The sequence below is a fragment of the Drosophila obscura genome, unplaced genomic scaffold, assembly GCF_018151105.1.
Source record: "Drosophila obscura isolate BZ-5 IFL unplaced genomic scaffold, ASM1815110v1 contig_192, whole genome shotgun sequence".
Lineage (NCBI taxonomy): Eukaryota > Metazoa > Arthropoda > Insecta > Diptera > Drosophilidae > Drosophila > Drosophila obscura.
Genome location: NW_024542781.1, coordinates 1,424,855 through 1,448,644, shown reverse-complemented (window position 1 = coordinate 1,448,644; position 23,790 = coordinate 1,424,855). Strand labels below are relative to the sequence as shown.

At 45.4% G+C, this 23,790-nt stretch overlaps 1 protein-coding gene across 1 annotated transcript in view; it reads right to left on the bottom strand.

Moving 5' to 3' along the window:
* The window catches only part of LOC111067632 (protein lap4), a 71,434-nt gene that overhangs the window by 4,778 nt on the left and 42,866 nt on the right, over nt 1-23,790 (bottom strand). Inside the window, 13 exon segments of the mRNA XM_041593567.1 lie at nt 1,044-1,179; nt 1,836-2,393; nt 10,015-10,342; nt 10,719-10,851; nt 14,513-15,596; nt 15,598-16,568; nt 20,415-20,726; nt 20,802-21,092; nt 21,169-21,257; nt 21,337-21,550; nt 21,639-21,797; nt 22,320-22,499; nt 22,562-22,672. Coding sequence (XP_041449501.1) covers nt 1,044-1,179; nt 1,836-2,393; nt 10,015-10,342; nt 10,719-10,851; nt 14,513-15,596; nt 15,598-16,568; nt 20,415-20,726; nt 20,802-21,092; nt 21,169-21,257; nt 21,337-21,550; nt 21,639-21,797; nt 22,320-22,499; nt 22,562-22,672 — 4,566 coding nt within the window.

The following is a 23,790-nucleotide window of genomic DNA, read 5'->3' as shown; positions in this document are numbered from 1 at the left end:
ACAGACAAAAGCAGGCAGGAACAGGACACGACCTCGACAGACCATAAAAATGATGAGCTCTATAAAATAATTAAGACTGTGCGGGAGACGGGATTGTGGGTGGATGTGGGGACTCCTATTCGTGAGATGTTTGCTTTGTACAATGAGAGACAAAGAGTGCTGCTGGATCCGTTCAAGTGCTTTGTGGGGTGCAGTAAATGTTTAGGAGTGTGCAACCTGATAACTACACTACGCAACAATCTACTCGTGGATGAAAGACGCACAAACAAGAGGCGGCAACAACAAAAACCGAAAATAAGTATGTACTAAGCTAAAAAAAATAAAAAAAAAATCACAACAGAAAGGAGAGTATCTAAAACGCTTTAGCATTGCTCCAACGAAACTCAAGATGGGTGCCAATTGGATATATATTTACAATACGGATAACTGTTTTGCTTTGGTTTGGATTTAATTTTGATTTTGTATTTAGCTAACCTCCGTTTCGATGATTTTCTCAATGTACTCGACGGTCCGCAGTTGAGGTCGCCCCGTTATGGGGCAGGCAACCTCCTCAGTGCGGCGCACGATTTTCTCGTCGAGTATTTTCTCGCGTTCGCGTACAATTACTGGACCGTCGCTTGATTTTATGGCAATTTTTGGAAATACTATTTTCAGCTGAGCCTGATTAGTGGGTAAACAATAATAGAGAGGGAGAGAGAGAAAGATGGAGGGTTTGGGTTGGGGTGAGAGAAAGATAAAGATAGAACTTTGATTGAAATATAATTGGAGCGAGCACTTCATTCGTTCTTTATCCCCTCTCATCATTAGTCACATTCGAGAGGTTGGGGGTTTGGGGTTTAGTTAAGGGTTATTATCTTGCAGTTAGTAAAGCAAACCATATGTAGCTCTTTTCTTAGTTATGTTCTCGGGCAGGATCGGGCCATTCCTTGGGGCGTATCGCGCGCATGTTAATGGATTTATGGTTTTTGTTTTTTTTTGTTTGGGGGGTTTTCGCTATGGGTTCGGTTAGTGCTCTTAATCAGCAGCCCTGTAGATGGACTTACCTCGCTGGCCCTCGACTCGTGCGTGATCAGATCGTCGGTCACTTTGCGCATATTCTTGATGACATCCTGGGCCTCGACGGCGCCCTGTTCGAGCGACCGGAGACGGGCTGCCCTCCAGGAGGCGCGCTTCTCAGAGCTACAGTGAATGAAAGTAAAGTCCATTAGATATGTCTTTGTGTTGTGGGGGAAACTCTTGACTACTGAATACGGCCGACAGACAGAATCTCAACTCCAGCTGAAGCAAAAATAATTACAAAATGTGTCTATTCTATTGTGACTATTGTATTTACACAGAGAAAGAGAGAGAGACAGAGTGACAGAGGGAGAGTACAAGTGGGGGGGAGTAAGAGTGGTAAGAGTGGTAAGAGTGGTAAGAGTGGGTGTGGCCTGAACAGTCACCGCAAACTAAAACAAAGATGGGAGAAGTAAGGTGCTCCACCAATTGATGGATACTATACAAGTAGAATACATAGGTCCTAGTATATACGGAAACATTGAGGGATTCATATTTGCCTCTCCTGTGTGCGGGCGGGTGGGTGCATTCTTGTTGTGTGTTTGTGTGTATTTGTGGCCATGTGTTATGGGTGTAGGCTGCACGGTCGAGCCCAAATGGGGATTGTCTTTGTCTATTACCCTCGAATTAGCTACGCCTACAGCGTATACGCCTATACGGGTAAGCAGATGCTTGACCTGTGACCTGTAACCTGCGACCTTTCTGTGACCAGCTCCAACCTGTACAGTGTGTACACCTGCACGCATGTCAACTCTTTGACCGGCACGCATATAACTTACTTAATCATGGCCCGGCTCTTGCCCGTGGGCGTTGTGGGTGAGTGTGACTCTGGCGTTGTTGGCGACTCGCCCTGGAGTCGCTCCTCCTCCAGCCGCCTAATGTACTCGTCGACACCCAGGCCCGATTGGCGAGCGGCCGCTGCCAGGGCGCGGCGTTCAGCCTTCAGGTTGAACCGCACCGGTATGCGACTGCTGGTGGGTGATGTCGCCCCCAGCTCCTCATGCTCCTGAGGCTGCCCCTCCTCGGGTATGGTGGGCTCCTCTGGCTGGGATTGCTGCTGTTGCTGGTGCTGTTGCTGGTGCTGTTGCTGGTGCTGTTGCTGGTGCTGTTTCTCCTGCTGCTGCTGCTTGAGCCGCTGCTGCAGTGCTGTCGGAATGACAACTTTGACCTTTGGCTTCGGCAGCAGCGAGGGCTTGGGCGGATCAGTTGCCGTGGCAGGTGCCGTGGCAGCTTTGATGGGTTTTGGTTTCTCCTTCTGCTTCTGCTTGGGGATTTTGCTGATTTGGCTGATTTTGCTGGGGGCGTGCGGCATTGTCGGCGCCAGACTTTGTGCGGTTCTGTCATAATTTTGAGATTTGTTTTTTGTTTTTTTTTTTTCGGTGTTCGAATTGTGCAAAGTAAAACACACATTTAATCAAAAAATTTGCATATTGTTTCGACAAAAGGGGGGTGGTGGTGGTGGTTGGTTGTGAAATGCGGTTAGCACGTGATATGAGCAGTTACAGACATAATGACGTTAATTTCTTTTAGTCACACACTCACACATGCCGTACGGGGCACGTACTTTCCCCCAGTTACCGAGTTTCCCAGTGCTCAAACTTTGGGATAACAAGTCGAATTTGTTGTAATTAAAAACCAAGAAACATACTGTAAAGTTTTTCCACAAAATCCGTCCAGTCGTCGGTAGTCGTCCCACTCCCAGTCCCAGTACCAGTCCCCAGTCCCTGACAAAATCACTTTTTGAAAAACTTTGCCAACAAGTGCAATAACATGGCAGCTGGAGATTAGCGTGTTGGGGCTGGCTGGCTGGCTCCTCCTTCGAGCAGCATGTCTGTGGAGTCGTAAAACTTGGCAAACGTCTCGCACTATATAACTATACATATACATGTACATACATAGATATGCATACATACATATACTATATGGTATGGTATATGGTATGCAAAATTTAATTTTAAATAAACCGTCTGAGAACTATTTGCAAGAGGATTTTACTTTTTCCGTTTTGCCTAAGCTGCTGGGTATCTCCTATGCCTGGGCTCTGGTTCTTCGTCTCTTCTTCCTATTTTTCTTGCACCCAACTGGCTTTTGTTTTAAACAAATTGCTACACACTTTCAATTTAACTTTAATACGAAATTATTTCGCACAGAGCCTCAGCTTTGGCTTTGGCTTCGTCGTCTGGAACTACTACACGGCGTTAGTGGCAACAACTTCTGCTTGAGTGATTTATGTTTTTCAATTTGAGGGCCGCCGGCGTCTGCGGAGGGAAAGTTTTTCGTTGAAGAATTTTCACTACCTACGAATGTCACGCCTGAGAGGCGTCCGGAGAGGTTTGCTTCTCGCCCAGCCGCATGGAGAATGGAGAAGGGCAGATCTTGACCCAGGGAATTGCACTTATAATATTCTCCTGATTCTCTTCTTGCTCATTTCTTTATCCTGGCATTTGCTTGGCGCTCCGCTCCTTTTATTCATTCATTTGTCCTCTCGACTTTTTAAATGAACTTTGCTCTGACACTCAAGCGCGTACCGACATACAATGGCTCCGTCCTGGGGTTCCATCGTCGCAGTGCTAGCTTCTAGCAGTCCTTGCGCTTCGGGAGAACTCCCCCACTGAAGGTATTTGAGCGCGCTCAACTTTAGCAATTGACAGATTTATGCAATGGGCGTGGGGCGGTTGGCCTCCCACTGAACTTTTTCCCTACCGAGGAACAAAAAAATAAAAAAACTACTCTGCAAGTGAACTGGTAGATTGTTGCCCGCTTTCAATTGCTAATTGCTGCATTCCCCCGTCTCATTATGATGGAGGGGCCAGTGCTCGTTCTACGAGTACTATAATCAAAAACACTTCCAATAAACGTCCGCGGCATGGATTAATAAGTTGTAATGTTGGTAGAGTGGGTGGAGAGAGTGAAAAGCGATGCAGAAACCACAACCGAAGAGTGCTCAAAAGTTGGTTAAAGTTCAAACAATTATGCAACGATATAAAGTAGAAGCAATAAAACTAGTTTCGATTCATTCACCTTTATTTCTAGTTTAATGAAATATTACTCTTTCTTTTTTGTTTGTTTGGTGGCAAAACAACAGAAACACATTAATATGTTTGTATGTGTATGGCACTAATCGATGTTAAATAAATACAGAAGTAATAAAAAATGTGGCATGATTAAATATAATGACAGTGATGTAGTATAATGCAGGTGCTGGCCATAACCATAACCAATATATATATATTTAAATTAATACATGGATTAGCAGTGCTTAATTATGCTTTTCTTATTGTTCTCACATTAACATATAAATATTGTTGCATTTATTTATAAAATATATCGAAAAATGTAACGCTGCCTCGACACTGCTATTCGTGACGGATAAAACTTAACTTTCTGGGGCTCAATCAATTGATGTACATGTACTATGGATAGATAACTATTAAAACTAACTTCAAGTCAGGAACATTAAACACTAATCATCTCACAATGGAATCCCCTATAACAAAACATTTGCAAAAGCAATGCCCTAAATGACACACACAGAAAATTGGCTTTATCCACGGAATCGTGACTACTATATCAGTAAGAATGAATATTGTATTTGCGGCAATTAAAAGCCATTCACAAAAGGACAGCCATTCGTGGTAGAATACGGCAATAGTGAAGAGTGTCCCTCTGTATCTCTGGTCCTGCGCTAAAAATCATTATTTTTAATAACAAACATTTTTAAAATGCAAAATGGCATATAAATTATGCAAGCAACAAAACGCCACGCCAAGGCACTCTGTATCTGTGTGTCTATCTGAGTGTTAGTGTGTCTATGTGTTTGTGTTTGTGTTTGAGTTTGAGTGAGTGTGTGCATTTTAAAAGCGTTGAAGGTGTGTGAGTGTGCAGGTGGTATACTCAAAATTTTCAAGTGCTGGCAGCCCGGACAGGGTCTCGTACTCGTACTCATACTCATACTCGTACTCGCACTCACACTGCAGTGCAGTTGTACTCATACTCGTGCTCGTACTCGTAGTTCTGGGAGGAGAAAAAGTTGGCCAATTTGAAAAGAGAGAAATAATTAGGCTAATAAAATGCACAAAAATAAAAGGTGGGCGGGTCGGTTGGGCGTGCACACACAGCATTAACACCATGCTTATCAAGTGTGCGGGGTGGGGCGTTTCTATGTGTGTGTGTGTGGCAGTAGTTGTCACTCCATAAAGTTCACGCTCGTAAAAAGTTACCGTATCGTATAGTCGTATATATAGTAGTATAAAAAATTACTTTATATTATAGGTTAGTTAGTTGGTTGTGTTTACTGCTTGCTGTAGTAGTAACTTATAGTCTGAAAAGTCTCGTGTCGAAATACATATCTTACACACATATAGATATACAAATACATATAAATATACATGTACATATACATATATAAAGGTTAAAGTTTAAGTTTAAGTTATAGTTGTAATTGTAATTATAGTTATTGTTAATAAACGTGTCACATTCTCACAACTGTGTGGTCGGTGTGTGTGGTGTGTGGTTTGAGCTGTGTCAGAGCTTATTTTAGTTTTAACATCTAAATACTGCTTCAATTTCATCAAGTGGATTCCTGGAAAAGTGATTGGGAAAAGCAGAAACAGAGAGAGAGTTTGTTTGTTTGTTTGTTTTTGTTGTTATGTAAAATCCAAACAGGTGCAGAGAGTCTCGCTAATTGTAAAATAATAAACACAGTCAAATTTCCACTCATTTTTTTTTTGGTCTGGTTCTGTTTTTGTTGAGCCGGGGTTTTGATTAATATTTATGCCCAACGAAAAGGGCAAACAACAAACAACAACAAAAAAAAAACACATACTATAGACAGCCGAGAGAGGCAAAATAAAAATTAAATAAAATAAAATAGACTGAGAAAAGCATACAAAAAACATCATTAACGCCCTCATTTTTAGCTTAAGGTCAAATTATGCTTTTATATCGGAGACACAGACACAGAGAAAGAGAGAGACAACAGAGCATTCTGCGATTTGCATATGCGGAGCAGCAGCAGTAGAGGTGGAGTGGCGGCGGCGGGGCGGGTATGCGGACGCGGTCCATTTGTGGAACGAACGAAGCGCCAACGCCATAAAATATAAATTAATTTATGCGCAATCAACAAAACATAAATATTTTCATCTGCATAAAATCACAAAAACGTCCAAAAGTCCAAGAAGCAAACGGCCGCAAACATATACATTTATAAATGTAAAAAACAAAAAAACAAAAAAGAGAAGCATCAGCATCTATCCAATCTGCGGCTGTCGCCATCTCCACTGACCACCAATTGTCTTGTCGCGTCCAAAAGATATTCAGGGTCAACCGCTGCGCCAAACCGCATGACCAAAAATTAAATCCGAAAAACCAATTGAAAGCGAGAGCGAGGGAGTTGTATGCCAGTCCGAGTTCGAGTTCGAGTCCGATCATTGGCCGGGCCAAGCCTTGGCTAACAGACGGGGGAGACGGACGACCAACTAATAATAGTTCATAAATTATCAAACAATAAATTAGACGATTAATGCACGACTAAGAATTCGATTGCGTTTTGCCGCCGCCGTCATTTCGTCGCGTCGCGTCGTCTTTGTCGTCACGGAAGCCAAACCTCTAATGTTGCCAAAAAAAAAAAAAAAATACAAAAAAGACAGAACAAAAAAAAAATTCATAAACACGGATCTGGCGAGCCTTTTGTGTTTCACCGTTTTTATAGATTTAGACGAGTTTAATTTGAATATAAATACAAATAGTTTTGGAGAACATTGCTATTGCCGGCTAATTTGATATCTGGGGTTTTTCTATACATAACATTCTTCTGCTCTTGCTCTGGCATTTGCTTTTTTTGTTTGTTTGTTAAATTTTTATATGCTAAATTTTATGCATAAGAACAGGAAAAAAGATACCGACCATGGGAGAACTAGTAGAAATTCTTGCTAGAAATTTATTACAAGGTTATTAACATGTTTATCTTCTTTTCCTCGTTATGGATTCCAAGGGCAGGGCGCAGAGAGCGAGAGCCAAAGGCCCGCAAAAAGGCCGCAACATAATAACACACATTTCAATTTATTTTATTATTCATGTAAAGTTGTAAGGCAGACTGGTTCGAGGAGCCCCAGAGTCGTTCCCCAAAGTTTTTGCCAATTTAATTTCAAGGTTTTCTTCGACAATATTATCATATAAAAACGACCAGATTCCAGCGGGTTCTGCGTTCTAGGGTCTAGGGTCTGGGGCTTTGCGAAATTGCGCAGAGAACTCTTGTGAGGTCCGCTATGAAGTCATGGGATATTTATTATCCCATATTTAATGATTTGTTCATTATGTGCTAGTTCTTTTTGCTGGTGTTGATCAAAGGAATAACTGGAAAGGGCAATACCAGAATTCCATCTCCATGAAAAGTGGAATAATGAGGAAAGGGTTCGCAAGGGAAGGCAATCCATTAAATGCCTTTGTAATGAAATGTACATAAATGTGTACCGCTCAAGTGAAAATGTACTCCCCTTGTTTTCATAAGCCTATCCCATCCTTCGAGTACATGTCATTCGCCCACACAAAGGACATCGTTTTGTTGTTTGTGTGGATGTGCGCTTTGCCATATGCCAGATGCCATTTGATATCTGCTGTTGTCATACGTGTTTGTGCACATTTTTTCTCCCCCGCCCTGCTTGTTGTTTTCTTCGACTTTGTTCCTCTACGAGTGTCTTTGGCCATACCCTTATGACCGGAAGCAGGCATTCGTTTGCACTAGATGAAAGACTTCTCAGACTATCTATCTATCTATCTATTGATTTCCATATGTGTGTGGGGTTTGGAGTGGAAGTTATGGCGCTACAATTTGTGGTAAAGGTCAGTTCTATTCGATCTAGTTTTGTGGTAGAGTATTCCAAAGGCGACTCTCTATCTCTTGCTATGTGGCTTTTGTGCTCTTTTTAATGTTTTCCTGCAGCAGCAGCAGCAGCTTTGGGGGGCTAAAATTGTATTAAATTACTTTGTTGTTGCTCATTATATAATGTTGTTAGAGTCAGCCACTGGAACATCGCGTGGGGAGCAGCTCCTTCAACCGAGCCGCATACATATGTGTGAAAGTTGCCCTGATAAGCGGCAAGGGCGACAGCGAAAATATGTATATGTATGCATATGTGTGTGTGTGTCGGTGGGTATAAAATGGCTGCCACGGATCTAGGGTATGGTGTGGCAGGTGAGCTTTTAGTTGTAGTTTCTTTCATTGTTTGTTTGGCAGACACCCCACCCCCCTCCACACACACACACGCACAGCTTTTGACATGGCAGCAGAGCAGCAACAACAAGAACAAAAACAGCTTGCGGCAAGAGTTCCGGGATAACGCTTTGTGGTTGCTACGTGTTGCATGCAACCTTCAGCAAGTCCAAGGGTCATCAAGTGGGACAGGACAGGAAGAGCGCCCACAAAAGGCGCTAATTATAATTGCCAGTTTCTGTCGTGTGGATGACATTAAAATATCATTTGTCGCCCCCTTCGCTCCTGCTGCTGCTCTCTCTTTCTCATGTGTGTGTATGTGTGTGTGTTCTGTTTATGGTTAGAAAATCAGTTAAATTTTCCGTTATGTTTGCTTGATTTCAGCACCTGGATATCGACTCCTGCTACTGCGTCATCGATTCCCCAGTGAATGCCAAAATTATGCGTACATGTACGTGGTGGATGGGTTGGGTTGGGGGTGGGGAGGGCCTGCTCGTTTGCCAATTCATTGCTGCCGCACCCCACAAACGCAATTTGCGGAATGCCCCAAATGAAGTTATTCAATTGTAAAAGCAGATGGCATGGAGCCGCGGGGAATTGAAGTGCGCCCAAGTCGAGCGCAGAAATCGGGAGAACGACAGCGAGAGTATCGCCCAGGGGGTATGTGCTTGGGCTTGGGCGTGCACCACAGTGCGTATACGCAATGCTTGGCAAAATTAAGTAGAAGCTGAGCGGAAATACTTACATTTTTGAGTTAAGTTTCCGACAGAGGCAGATTACACACCACCAGCACCAACCTACAGGATGATTTGATGCCCACTGGGTGTGTGTATGTGTGTGGTCTACAATGTACTAAAAAAGATTTTGCTTGGCAGAGGCAGGGCCATATAATGTTTGCCTCGTACACTTTTTTAAGTAGATGAATGGCTCAGGGGCCTGATGCCTGGCTGCCTGGCTGCCTGGCTGGTTTGCCGTCTGACGTCTGCGATTTACGAGTCCATGGAACGCGCTTAAGTGCTACATAAAACTTAAACTGCTTAGGGCTGCTTACACGCTTATAATCGTATGCATAGATATGAGGCACGACGAGGGAGGGGGCGAGCTGTGCGGAGTACTTACTATTAAAGACCTCTCGCTTACTCAGCCATAGATCGCCATACTCTTATTTAATAACATACTAAGTCTCAATGATGATTAGCAGCTCCGTTAGCGGGCTGTATGTGTGAGTGTGTGTTGTGGTGTGGCATGTACAAATAGAGAAATATGTTTTATGTGTATGTGTATGGTGCATGTTGCATGTTGAATGATTTAAAATATCTAATCTAAGAGCAACGTAAAGAGCGTAACCGGCACCAGAACCAAACCAAAAGTCAGCAGAAAAAACTTGACCAATAAAACTAAAAACCAAAAAAAAGTTTAATATTTTTCCGATGAAAAATAGTGCGAGAGGGAGAGAGAGAGAGAGAGGTAATATTCTACGGCAAATGCACAAACACCGTGAAGATAATATGTGTAAATATGTGTATGTATGTGTGTGGATATGTGAGGGTGCATGTTTTTGTGTGTTATCATAATCGTATATTCGTATAGGAGAAGTGTAGGTAGGAGTGGATGGTGGGATGGGATGTGGGTTTTTTGATTGATTGGGGGGCGTGTCTGTGCATTCAGATGTAACATAAAAAGCGCAAAAAACGCAAGCACCCATAATCCGGATAAATGAGAGCTCTCCCAACATAACCGACACTCACCTCATGTCCTCCGCCTCATCGAAACGCCCCAATGCGGCATTGTCAACGTCATCCACCCGTGCGTTAGCCTCCTGGTCGCTATTGTCGTCGTCGTCGTTGTCGTCTTCATCCTCTTCATCCTCATCATCCTCATCGTCGCCGCTGCTGTTGCTGTTGCCGGCATTATCATAGCGCTTATCGGTATGACTGGCAGCGTTCTTGTCAATGTTGTCATTGGCTGCATCCAATAATCGGGATTTCTTATCACGGCGCAATGTTGCAATTTTCTTCTCCTCCTCCTGTCGCAAGTTTTCCACTTCGTCCTTTGACAGGAATGAGAAAACTTTCTCTAAAAAAAAAAAAAAAAAAGAGAGGAAGCGAAGGTCGCAGAAAATCAGTAGGAATTCAGAGAGACAAGAAGCACGTCAGAAAGGAAATTAAATAAATAGCGATAGCTGAATTTATCCACTAGATATTCTCTCTGTTCGCGCTCTTTCAGCGCATGCAAAAGACAGGCAAAAGGCGTTGCGGTCCCTCTTTCTAATTAATCAAACCACTGAGCTAAAAGGGGGTTAGGGACCCACAAGATGCAGCCTGCGGTAGCTTGGCAACCATTGATAAGTGGTTTGATTGACAACTTGTGCGACAAGTAAGATTCAAGTGGCAAGTGGCTGGGCTGGGCTTCCATTGAGGTTAATTTGGGAAAGTTTGTCGCCCGCACTTACCTGTCTTTTGTGTGGGCTTGTGCTGATCCTCCATGGCTGATTCGAAGAAGCGTTTTTTATCGGATACCGATTTAGGCACTTTATTGGGTGTCGGTGTCGGTGTGGGTTCTGCCTCCTGGCCGCCGGGTGTTGACTGAAATATGGCAAAAAGGTTTTTCGTTAGCAACGTCAAAGGGGAAACAATACAGAAAATAAACCCCTCCCACCCCGCAAAGATTTATTAATAAAAAAAAAATCAATAGACATATAAACGTCGAAACGCCAGCAGCTTTTGACTTTGTGCACCATATTTTCAATTAAATGACTGCGAAACAAAAAAAGAGCAGTGCCATTTTCCCTCAGCGAAAGCGGAAAAAAGTCCAAGCGACCATAAAGAAAATTGATGTCGCCTCACACACAAGTTTATTAAAAAGCAGACAGAACGGAGCGGAGCGGAACGGAACGGAACGAACTCCGAGGTTATTTTGTTGTTTGTCTGCTAGATGGAGGGGAAGTGGCTAAAGGCTAGTGGGCTAGTGGGCGGATCATCATCCGTAGGCAGAGAGGTTTCAATCATATGGAGTGACCCACCCAGGGAGTTGTTTTGTTCCGTTCCGCGCAACCCGGGGTCATGTAATTTACGGGGGGCGAATAGACCGAGGACTGAGACTGGGTTTAGAATGGCTGCAGAAGTGGGCGCAAATTACAGCTGAGAGAGGAGGCTCCATCCTCGACCATGGCCATTTATCACCCAAAGTCATGTACTGTCGGTTTTATGCTTTCATGCAATTCCTTCGTTTTAGCCAACATGAGACGACGACGACGACGCAGTGGACGCCACTGGGCCAGGAACAGCAGCAGCAGCAGATAAGAGCCAGTCGACGTGGGATATGTGGGCTGTGTGGGTGTATGTGGTAGGGCGGATAGATAGTTAGTGCCTCCAGCAGCAGCAGTAGCAGCAACGACTACGACGACAAAGTCATTAAATGGCAACCATGCAATGGGCCAGAACGATGGAAAAAACAAAAGCAGGGAGTTTGCTGGGAGCACCAGCATCAGCAGCAGCAGCATCAAAAGCAGGGCAAAGGCCAGCGTTAAACTGCACAAATTGCAACCGTATACCAATCCCTGGCTGTGGGCAATGGCACTCCAGCACAGATACGGGATACGAGAGTCGGGGACAAGACCACACCAGGCCACTTCCGAGCTCATAAATAAAGCAAGGGCCAGGACCAGGACCAGGACCAAGACCAGGACCAGTAGTAGTAGCAGGACCAGGACGATGACCAACAACGAACGCTCCAACCAGCGACAAGTGCATGGACAAAAGTGAAAGCTGAGAAGGAGCAAAAGCAGGAGAAGAAGCAAAGCTGTAAGCTGTAAGCTGTATTTTTAGAAGAGAAATTAATTTCGTATCGGATTTTTCGATTTTCAATTAAAGTCAATGTCTGAAGGGAGCCACTCGGTGTCCTGTTTGGCCCTTCGCTTTGCCATGGCTAGTCCAACTAATAGAAATTTATTGAGCCATGAAAGTGTTGAGATAGTCTATATGTGTGTATATCCCAGCCCTGGGTGGGAGTGTGTGTGTGAGAATGTGTGTGTGTATGCAACCCTCAACAGAGTATTAAAAGCCAATAAGCTATGAAATTATTCAGACCATGCGATGGGTGCGGCATGGGTGGTATGGGAGAATGTTAGTGGATGACACATCTTCGATAAGATAAGATAAAACAAAAGACAAGTTCCCCCTTCGATTGAGCCTTATCGCGGTCTATTAGGGGTACTCTCCGCCACTCTCCGATAAGATTACAACAACGTCGATAAGGAAATGGGAACACTGCAAAATACACCTGCTGCGGCAGCTATATAAAGCGGTCTATGGCCGCAGCCCAAATCAGTGCAGGGCCCAATGCCAAAGCGTGTGGGTGACACGCCGCACAGCAGGGTCTACACCTCTGCAAACAGGTGACACGAATGGGAGGGGGCGGGCTCAATTAGATGAGTGGCCCACAAGTGAGGTCAAGGTCAATGCTCGCGCCCATCCAGGGCTCATTTACCCAAATAAACATTTAAAATAGAACCGAGCTTTTGTTCGGTTGTGGGGACGAAAACAAAATGAAAAGCGCTCCGGAAACGGGCAGTACGAATACGAATAATACGCAGTGTTTATTTGCCTTAAGGTATGCAATTAAAAATGTTTCAGCTTGCTTTTTTTACCCCCGGCCCGCTCTCTAGGTAAAAATAAATTAGCATTAAAATCAACTTAACAGAGCAGAGCGCTTCGCTACACCGAAATTAACTTTATAAATTGTAAATTTGTATTTTCTTTTTTTTTCCAGTGTTTTTGGGTTTTTGTTTTGTTTTTGGTATTTCGTTTTTCGTTTTTATTCAAGTATTATTTTCCTTCGTTATACTTATTTATTCGTTGGTTTTTTGCACCGTTAAAAACAATATAGAATTGGAGGGAGTGGGGTGTTGTGGGGTGGGGTGGGGTGGGGCGAAGGCGGGAAAAAGTTAATGGGCCAGTGGGCGTGGCAGTTAGCTGCAGGTGGGCGAGCGACCGAAAACTGTTTCAATCAACGTCAAATTAAACCTGGCCAAAAACGTGCGGAGCCAGACAGGCAGTGGGCGACGGACCGCCTGCTGCTCAATTTCAACTGCAATTTTGTGTTGGGTACGGGGGGATAGGGGGATATGCTCGTGCATGTGGCTTGAGGGGGTGCGGGGTATTGGAGGAGCGTTGTCAAAGTCAACAAAAACTTGCATTCTAATTAGCTAGCTGGCAAGGTGCGGCGCCTGGGGTAAGTGCTGCACGAAAATCCAACAACAAATCAATCAATTTAAATGGCGAACGAAAATATTGAAAATTTTGCTACAAGAGAAAACCCCTTCACTGCCACTGGCTGTGGTAGGGGCTGTGGTTGGCGCTGTTGTTGGGGCTGGGTGCCATTTAATTGATGGCAAAAAGGTGTTGGAATTTAATTAAAATGTATGAGCAGCGACAAGAAGAACTAGGCGACGGAGAGAGAACGAAATGGCATAGAAAAAGAGAGAGAAACCCAAAGAAAAGAGAGAGAAAAAAAAAGAGTCGAAAAGAGCAGAGCAAGCGGTGCTACAACTGATTGGATGGAAAGGGAGCCAACGGAGTAATTAAAAAGAAAGAACTTCTGGCCACGAGGAATGTGTGCCACAATCTACACAGTGGTCTCCTTCCCTGTGGGCGTTGTGGGAGTATGCGGCACCGGGCTGCGGGCCCAGGATTGTGCCTCCAACTGTGGCTGGGATTGGGAGGAGCGCAGCCTGAAGCTGGACAGGCCACGCAGTCCGTGCGGCTTCTGGGCCACTGGTGGGGACGGTGCCGTGCGCACAATATTCAGTGGCTTCAGCGGTCGCTTGGGTGGCAAGGGGGGCGGCGTGGGTGACTTGGAGGCGCGACAGGAGAGCGATGTGTCGCTGCTGCGACGCGAATCAAAGAACGAGGTATTACTGTAGATGGCCTCCTCAATGGTCGAGTAGATCTCCTCCGCCGTCTCATAGTAGCTGGACAGACCCCCAGTCGCTGCCGTGGACTTGGTCTGCAGCGACGACGTGGACGAGGAGTCGATGGAGAAGGAGCTGCTGGTGGCCAGCGAGGAGTTGGATATGCCAGCGCGCGATGTGGTCATGTTTTGGTAATTGCTATTTGAGTCGGGACTGACCAGAATTTCCGAGAATGTCGGAAATTTCATTCCCGTATACGAGGGCGATGGCGAGGAGGAGGAGCTGCTGGGTGGTGCCAGGAATTGTTTGGGCGGCTTTCCACTCGATTCACTCACCGATTTTTGGGCGGGCGACGGTGAAGGTGACTGCGGCTGCGACTGCACCGATTGCAGGTAGAGCGAGGACACTTGGCCCTGGTCGCCGGGCAGCAGCACAAAGTTGAAAATGGGCTGCGTTTGGGGAGAACTTTGGAGGTGGGACTGGGACTGTGACTGTGACTGTGACTGGGGCTGTAACTGGGACTGGGTCTGGGACTGTGTCTGGTTCTGAGACGGTGTCAATGTAAGCGTATTCGGCTGTTGCGGTTGCGGGAGACTCGCATACTGCACGGGCAGTATTTGGGCCGTGGGAAAGATCTGTGTGGGCGACCCGGCGACCAGCAGCTGTTGCGGCGAACGCGACGCGACATCCATCAGGAGGCGGCCGTCAGCGGAGGAAGAAAATGGAGACGTTGATGCGTTAGTGGCGACAGCGGTTAGTGGTGGCGCAGGCGGCTCATGCAAATGACGCGTGGGGTGGAGGTGGTGGTGGTAGTGGTGTAGCAGTGGCTGTGGTGCCTGTTCGGTGGGCGGTGTGGGCGGTGGTGGCAGTGGCAGGCTGTCAATGTCAGTGTCGCAACTATCTAGGAAAGGATTCGTTACCGCATAGCCGCCGCTCCCACTGGCCCTGCCCGCAATGGGTATGGGCGGCGCGGGATCGTAGGGCGCCCGCAGCTGGTTCCGCAGCTCGTTCTCCCGCAGCAGATACTCGCGATGCTCCTGCGGCGTCACCAGAATGTTGTCCGGCGAGTTCTCGTGCACAAACTCGTGGGGACGGCGGTGCGAGGGAGGCGCCGGTGGCAGCGCCTCCATATACAGCGACTCCTCCAGCACTGTCGGCACTTTGGACAGTGGGCTGGGCAGTGGACTCTTTGGCAGGGTGGAGTAATTGACGGGCGGCGGGGGTGGACTCTCACGCGGCCGTGGCGGCGTCTTGGTCGACACGCACACCGGCACCTTGGCCCCCACGGGATGGATGGTGTTGGTGTTGGCGTCGTGCTCGAACACCGTGAAGTCGCCCTGTCCCACATCGCTGGCCTGGAACGTCTCCAGGGCCACGTTACGCACCAGATCCGCCTTCTTCACCTGCGGCTTGGGTGGCAACCTTTGGCCGCGTGCCCGTCAGGTTCTCCGTCGACTTGGATATCACGGTGTTGGGGGTGCTGCGTCCACTGGAAAGTGATTGCTCGAGGAGATCCTCACTGGAGCGGGCGGCGCCAAAGAAGAACTGATCGCGTGGAGAGCGGGGTGACCGCGGAGACCTGTTCATTGCCTTGGCGATCTGCGTGTACTCATCGTCCTCGATTGGGGGATGGCGGAAGGGATTATCCCGCTCCAGTTCCCCGGGTCGATCCGGCGAAGTGGCCCGCGACACCCGCTGCAGCTGCGGGGATTCCACCTCCCTGATGCGTGCCACAGTGGGTACAATGGGCGCCACCTTCTCCGGTCGGCGCTCAAGGGTGGAACTGGTCGACGAGCACGGGCTGGTGGCCCGTAGGATGCCCTTCCGCGGCAGGCGGTTCCGCGCATTTCCCCGATTATCCTGCTCGGAGTCGTAGGCCCGCGTATAGCCATCGGGTGTTCGTGACCTGGAACGTTCGTAGTCCGATCTGGAGCGCTCATCGCCGCTGAGGTCGAAGCTCACGGATTTGCGATGCCCGCCACCATACTCTGGGGTACTGCGACCCGATCGCGATGGCTTATACGGTCGACAATCGCTCTCCGAGTCACTGGTGTAGCGTCCACGGCGACGATCGAGGCAATCCGAGTCGGATTCCGCATAGGAAGGCGGCGATTGCAGGTCCAGCGGCGGAGAGCTCTCGACTTCCTCTTCGTCCTCCTCTTCGATGGCATCTATGTCGTCAAGATGCTGACGCGAGCCATCTTCGTCCCCTTCGTCGTCGTCGTCATCGTCGTCATCCTCATCATCGATAATGTAGACGGGTTCGGCCTTCTTGGGCTTCGCTTGGGGTGCCTTTGCACTGGTGCGGCTCTCCTCCTGATCCTCCAGCATCTGCTGGTAGGAGAAACGTGCACCTGGGGCCAGGCGTTCGGGCGTCTGGGTTCCACGTTGCTATTGGAGTTTTTGGGATTTCTCATTTAGTTTTTGCAAAATATCTTGGATTTTAGTTGGGTTTTTATTATTTGTTTTTTGTTTTTTGTTTGAGGTTTTTTGTTTTTGTTTGTCAGAGGTGCAACGTCTTCTTCGCACACAAGCATTGAACACAAACTGCAATGTGCAACGTTAATTGGTGTGTGTGTGTGTGGGTGGGTGGTTTGTGGTGTTTTTTGTTGTTGTGGGTGTTGATGATGTGTTGTTGGTGGAAGGTGTTGGGATGCTGCTTGGGTGCACACACAAATATCTGTACGTTTGATTTTTATTCTTTGTGCTCTGGGGTGGGGGGTGTGGTGTACTCTGCCACACTCTGCAACCTGCAGTCCATTAGCCAATTACCAGTGATTTCTGCTTTGATGATGAAGTGTCGATATGGTTGAAAGAAATTGCGCGCTTCTGGCCGAATTTTGTTTCTTGATGATGAGATTGATGAACTCGACGAACAGCAGCGATGCGATGCGATGCGATGCGATGCGATGCACGAAAAAACATAGATACAGATACAGTCACAGATACAGATACACGCATAGACAAGTACGCGGCGGCGGCGTCGTCACACATGTGGCAAAAGAATGGCACAAACAAAAACGAAATCAAATGAAACTTTTTCAATGAGCGAAAAAAACGAAACAAAATATCTCAATTAAGTCCCCCAACCAATTCATTTTTTTTTCTCGTACGACAAATACATCAAGATTTATTGACACATCAAAAATGCACACTTTGAATTCCATTTAGCTATCGTTTAAATGTAACTATCATTAGGTAACAATGAAAGTGGGGCAGGGCGGTGGGGGGGGGGGAAAACCATACACAAAAACCCAACATACGAGTATTTCTGCTATTAATAGTACACACTCCATGGTAATCCATCCATCGCTTTTAACAGTTGATACTTTAATAAAATATCCTTCTCTAGTTGTATAGGTAGTATAGGTAGGTAGAACATAGTATATGATCTATAACAATTTATTTGTTTTGTTTTGTTTGCCCTGCCTCTGATCAGTTTTATTGGTTTTTTATTGAGTATTATTCAGTTGCATAATTGGACCTTTTTCTGTGTGCTCTCCACACATTGTTACACATTTAGTTAATATACATATGCATGTATGTATGCATGTGGTATCTGTGTGTATTTGCATGAGTGTCTGTGTATAGTAATAGTACATACATCGAAAGACTATAATGTACATATGAATGTACATATATGGGGAATACTTTTTGTGCCGCAAAATGGCTTGCTTGCTTTTTTTTTAGATCTGTTTGCTCGGGATAAACAGTAGTTAGGGGTAGATCGCAGGGGAGAGATAGAGAGTGAGAAACATTGAAACCATTTGGGAATTCAGTTTTTGATTGAATTTCGAGATCGGAGGAGTTGTGCAGAAGATACACCGATATACATATTTATATATATATTTATAGACACACTGCCTACTATTCTGAAAGTAGTAACTCTTGGCCCTTTGAACACGCGTTGCTTAAAGACGCTCTTATTATTTGTGTGCTTCTATTTGTATTTATCTTTGGGTTTGTCCTTGTCCTGTCCTTTCCTTGCCTTTCCCTTTTAGCATTTTTGTATTCTGTCTGTCGTTTGTTTAAACTAAATATTCAGTCTTTTGGTGATAAACATCCGCTTGTTAAGCAATACGCTGCAATGAAAATCGAATGCAAGAACCCAAAAAGCAACACAACAACAACAAAAAGTACAAACACAAAGCGAGCAGCAATTCAGATTGCAAAATGATTGAAGGAGGGGAAAAAACAAAAACGAAAAATGCCATGGGAAAATATGTTTGTTGTTGAAAAGCATCAAACGAGAGCCAGAACCAGAACGAGAGAGCAATATAGGAGTAAGAATGGGAGAGAGAAATGAGAGAGAGTGTATAAGAATGAGAAGAAGAAGGACGAGAAGAAGATATAAGAGAGACATTTTAATGGAAATTTTCTTCTGCAGTTTTTGAATTATTTACATTTACATTTATTATATGTACGTATGTCTGTTCCACTATACTATATATAGCGAGAGTATATATGTACTTGTATTTGTATATTCGTATATATTGGTATGCCTGATTTTACTTCAGCTTTTTTTTTTATTTTTTTTTTTCTTTCTTTTTGCACACTGCTTTCAATGCAAATTTCAAATGGGGCATGCTTTAAAGCCGACAACCAGTTATACAAGCTACAAACAACGAAAACATTGAGGCACAATCATAACAGGAAAGAAAGGATAGGCCTTGGGGGGCGACTCAGTGGATACCCTTGCAGAGGGAGCATAATTATTGAAGCTACTGTATGATTTTAATAAATTATGATTCGAACTATAAAGAAACGCATCAGAGTTCTGTATATTCAATAACTGATGGGGGTGTTCCAACAATTCTTTTTGATTCATTCTTTTAGTTATATCTCTATTTTAGCTATACCTATTTTTATCTCAAGAGAACTGGACGTCATGTTGCATAGAAACATGTTAAACAGACGGACATGGCTATATATCGAATCTCTATATTATTTATAATCAAGAATACATTCTTCTGTAAATACTTCCATCATTTTGTTACATAAATCTTGTCAAAATCATTATACCCTCTGCAAGGGGTGGTATAACAAGGGCGCCCACGCAATGGAGCAAAGACGGAAGGAACTAAAATGAATATAATACGAAAGTAGCATAAATAACACCAACAACAACACGAACAACAACGATAAAAACAAAAACCATGATCAGGCTTCGCAACAGTCGAAAGCACAGCTCCAATATGCTAATAAATAATAAATTGTCTGCTGCCATATCAATAAATGCGGGAAAGGTGAAAGAGAGCTACCCCATAGCGAGCCTTATAGCCCCCCAAGGGAACACCAACAGCAGCAGCAGTCGTAGCAGCATCATCATCTCCCAACCGAAAACACTTGACTCCCCGTGGCATGCACAGGCGGGGCAGGCAGGCAGTTAGCAGATATAACTCATACGCCCCCTGTGGCAGGCCCAAAGAGATAGGCAATGATTTTTTTATTCACTTTTAATTCAAATGCAACACAAAAACACATTTAGAAAGCAGCAAAAACGAATGGCAATCGATGGATAATGGTTCATGGAGAAAAAGTAAATGCAAGTGCTTTCGTTTTAGTCACACTTTAGTTTAATGTTTTAATGGGTCAAAAGGTGAGTGAATGATGGAGACAGAGAGAGGTAGAGAGAGAGAGAGATCATGCTGTGAAAATGTGTGAAAACAGTACTGGCAATCTGTTTCATTTCACAGAATAATGAACTTTATGGTTTTTGTTTTTTGTGCGTATGATGAGAACAATGATGTTTCTGTTTTTTTATGTTTTATATATATTTTTGGTATAATTTTTAACAACAAATACGAGTATACATATGTATGTAGAGACAACAGTTACAGACACACAGCACGCACACACGAACGAGTATCATTGACAGGGGCATTAGTGGAGTTACACAGAAACAAGCAACAAGAAAATACGAAACAAAAATCAAGCTAAAAGATTTGTGAGGTTTTTTTTTGGGGGGGTTTTGTTCTTGTGGGGGGTTATGGGAGTTGGGGGTTGAGTGGCGACTGTCGGTTCATGTTAGGAAAGTTACAAGGGTAAAACAAAAATGTAGACAAAGGTAGACAGACACATACACAAATAGACGCACAACAGAAACATAAAACATACGATCTGAACGGATATACACACACACACACACACATACGCATACGCATACAGACATATTAAAGCCAAGACAACAGACACAAGACGTGCAGGCAGTCACTCGTCGGTTGGGTGGGTACATACCTGTAGCACCAGCTCCTCCTCCTCCTCCTTCACCTCTGCGGGAGTTTGTGTCTGCACAGCCACAACGGGCACTGGAGCGGGAGTGGGAACGGTAGCGGTAGCTCCAGGGGCAACTGCGGTCACTGACTCCGATGCAGAGCCAATAGGAGGGAGTGCTGACGGCGTTGTCGGTGTGGTTGGATTTGTGTCGAGCGTGTGCTTCGATATGACAACCGTCGTCGTCTTTTGTATTTTATCCTGTTCATGGTGCTCGGACGGGGATTTCGGTGGCACGGCGGTGAAGGCGTCTGCGGCGCGTACAATTTCCAGCACCTAATTTGCAAATCGAAACAAGTCACTTTAAGTCACTGCCCAAATTTCCTGCCTGCAAAGGGAGGAGCAACTAACCTTCTCCTGGGTGCTTTTCTCCTGACCCAACGGCGCCAGCTGCGTCTGGGGCTGTTGTTGCTGCTGCTGCTGCTGGTGGTGGGCCTGTTCTGCGTGAATGAGCGCCACGGTCTGTGCGGCTGTCGCGTCCAATGGCGGTGCCAAGTCAGCGACTGCCACTGGCGGCGTAGGTGTGGTGGGCGGTATGGGCGATGGGGCGCCATGCACCAAGGCAGCAGCGGCTGCCAGACCCGTCTGACTCGTTGGCTCCACTACGGACTCCGCCTTCTGTGTGGCAAACACATCAAAGTCCTGCACAGCGAAGAGGGTAATTTTAAAGCAGGTAAAGTTCGTGCGCTTTAAGGTGAGATGGCAAGGCAACACTCACCTGTCGCAGTCGCTCATCCTCTTCGTGATCCAAACTGGATACGCTCTGACTTTGACTGAGCTCCGAGCCCGTTTCCGAGGCGCGCGACCCTTGAGGTACGAAACAAACAGAATGCAAAGGTGAGCGGGAGGACTTAAAGCCACGGATTATGGGCGGGGGTTACGTTACCTTGACGACTGCCACCGCTGCAGGAGGCAGAGGAGTTGAAGCCGGTGCTCATGCCGCCCGCCTGGCCGATGGAATGAATTAAATTGGATTTGTCGTAGCCCTTGCAGACGACCAATTGGATCTCGTTGCCGGCATTCCTCAAGACATTGACCGCATCCTGATGCGAGGCACCCAGCAGGGAGTGTCCGTTAACCTCCAGCAGCCGCATGCCCACCTGCAGCAGCACGCGCACAAAGAGAGAAAAGTTGCCGATTAAGTTCATGCCACCAGACAACAATGGTGTGTGTGGCACGCAGCGTTACCTTAAGCCTTCCGTCGCGTCTGGCGGCGCCGACGGAGTTTATTTTGGAGACGAACACACCCTCGTCGGAGGGATCCCCGGGATTGCCGCGCTGTCCATTAAGGCCTCCCTTTATGTGCATGCCCAGGCGTTCGTTCTCGGCCTTGCTCAGCAGAACTTCCTGTGATTTGCAATTAGCAAATAGAGAGAGAGCAGAAAGGGAGGAGAAATTAGCAAGGAGTTGGCCATTACAATCAAGTGGTTATCGGTGGTGGTGGCTAAAAACAATGGGGCATGGAAATGGCAGAAAAGGAATGGGAATAAGCCGTAGAAAAACTATGGAAAGCATTTTGCTAATTGATATGTTAATACAAGTATTATTCTATCCTTGGTTTTTTTTGTTTTGTTTTTGTCGTAATTATCCAACAATTGCTGCAAAGGGATGAGCAGGAGAAGGAGGCGAGGGACGAGAGGAGATGAGGAGCTCTTTGTGTCGTGTGCAAGGGCTTACCTCGGTCTTTACATACTCTACTTCAATGTTCTGTGCGATACATTTAATTTCGTGTGAAAGCGTTTTGTTTGCAGAGTACAATAATAAAAAGTATACGGTATAGGCATAAGAAATTGTGACTCAAAGCTTATACAAAGTACATACAATACGATATACAAACTAAAGATTAAACGAAGTAAAACCAAAACTCACTTGGAAACCAGGTGGCAGTGGATCGTGTTGTATGGTCAACTTGATATCATCTCCGGGTTTCAGCAGCTCCAGAACCGCATCTTGATGTGTTGCCTTGGACACATCCGCATCGTTCACCTTCAGTATGCGATCTCCCATCCTTAGCTTGCCACACTTTGAGGCAATTCCGCCAGGCACAATCTGTGTGTGTTGTAACTTAGTAAAAGTTTCTCCAAAGGTTTGCTGCAATCGACTTGACTTACATGTGAAATGAAGATGCCGGGCTCACGATTGCCAAACGGCACACAGGAATGATCCGTGCCACCGATGATACTGAAGCCGAGAGAGCCCTGATTCTTGGGCAATACAACCTCCTATATAGAGACAATAGAGGGCACGGATTAGCAGATCTTCAAAATGGTATGCTTGTAATGCTATCGAAATAACTCTAGAAACCCTACTAAGACTGCCGTGTGTGGTCGTGGGTCGCTGGATGATGGTATGCAATGGGTGCGCGTGAGCGTGCGTGCTTATAGGTATGTCGGTGAGTGTCAAATGAAATGTGATGTGTTTGTTTGTTTGTTTGTGGGTGTGCAAAATTGTTGGTGATATTTACATGGAATTTCAATCTTTTTTTTTTTTTTTGTTCCGGGAGACATAAAAACATAAAAGACAAGAGACACCAAACAGAAACCAACAGAAACCAAAAAACCAATCAAAAAAGCCATAACAGAACAGAGCAAACATTTAATACCGTAAAGTGAGTAATATTCCATAAATAATGAATAACCTTTGCTTATGAATAACTTAACATTAGATTAAATGGCAGAGCAGAGCAGAGAGAGCTCTCTCTTTATCCCTCTCTCCCTGTTGTTTGCAGTTTTATTAGTCGGATTCCGAGAAGCCATTTCACACAAACGATTTTTGCGGGTGGACCTGCGGTTGTGCTCACACACACACACACACCACATCCAGCTTTGAGATATTAAAATATCAAAGTAAGAGGCACTGTTCTGGCACTTCTGCTTGTGGCAGTCAAACAAAACTTCACTCGTGTCAAGATGCCAAATAAACACATGTAAACAAAATAGCATCTGCATGCACTTGCAGCAAAACTGTATCCCAACTTTTATCAATTAACTTGGAAGCAAATTGAATTCTTGAGAGTTCGATGCCGTTGGCATAAAGAGAGCAGCCATGGAAATTAAAAACAATTAAATATTTTATTTAACATTTTGCTTGAATGCCAGCGGCATCAGTGTTTGCACTCCACAGACAGACAGACAGACGGGAGAGATTGTGCAAGCAAACAGAAATATTTAAAGTTTACTTATGGGCTGATGCTCTGGATGAACAAACTGGAGAAGAAATCTGCAGTTGAGTCATTTAGAGTAAATCTCTTTTAGGGCTCGTCTTGGCTCTGCTCTGACACAGTGGCTTTTCGTAGTTTTTTATTCGTATATTATTTAAACACGTTTGCATGTTGCATAGT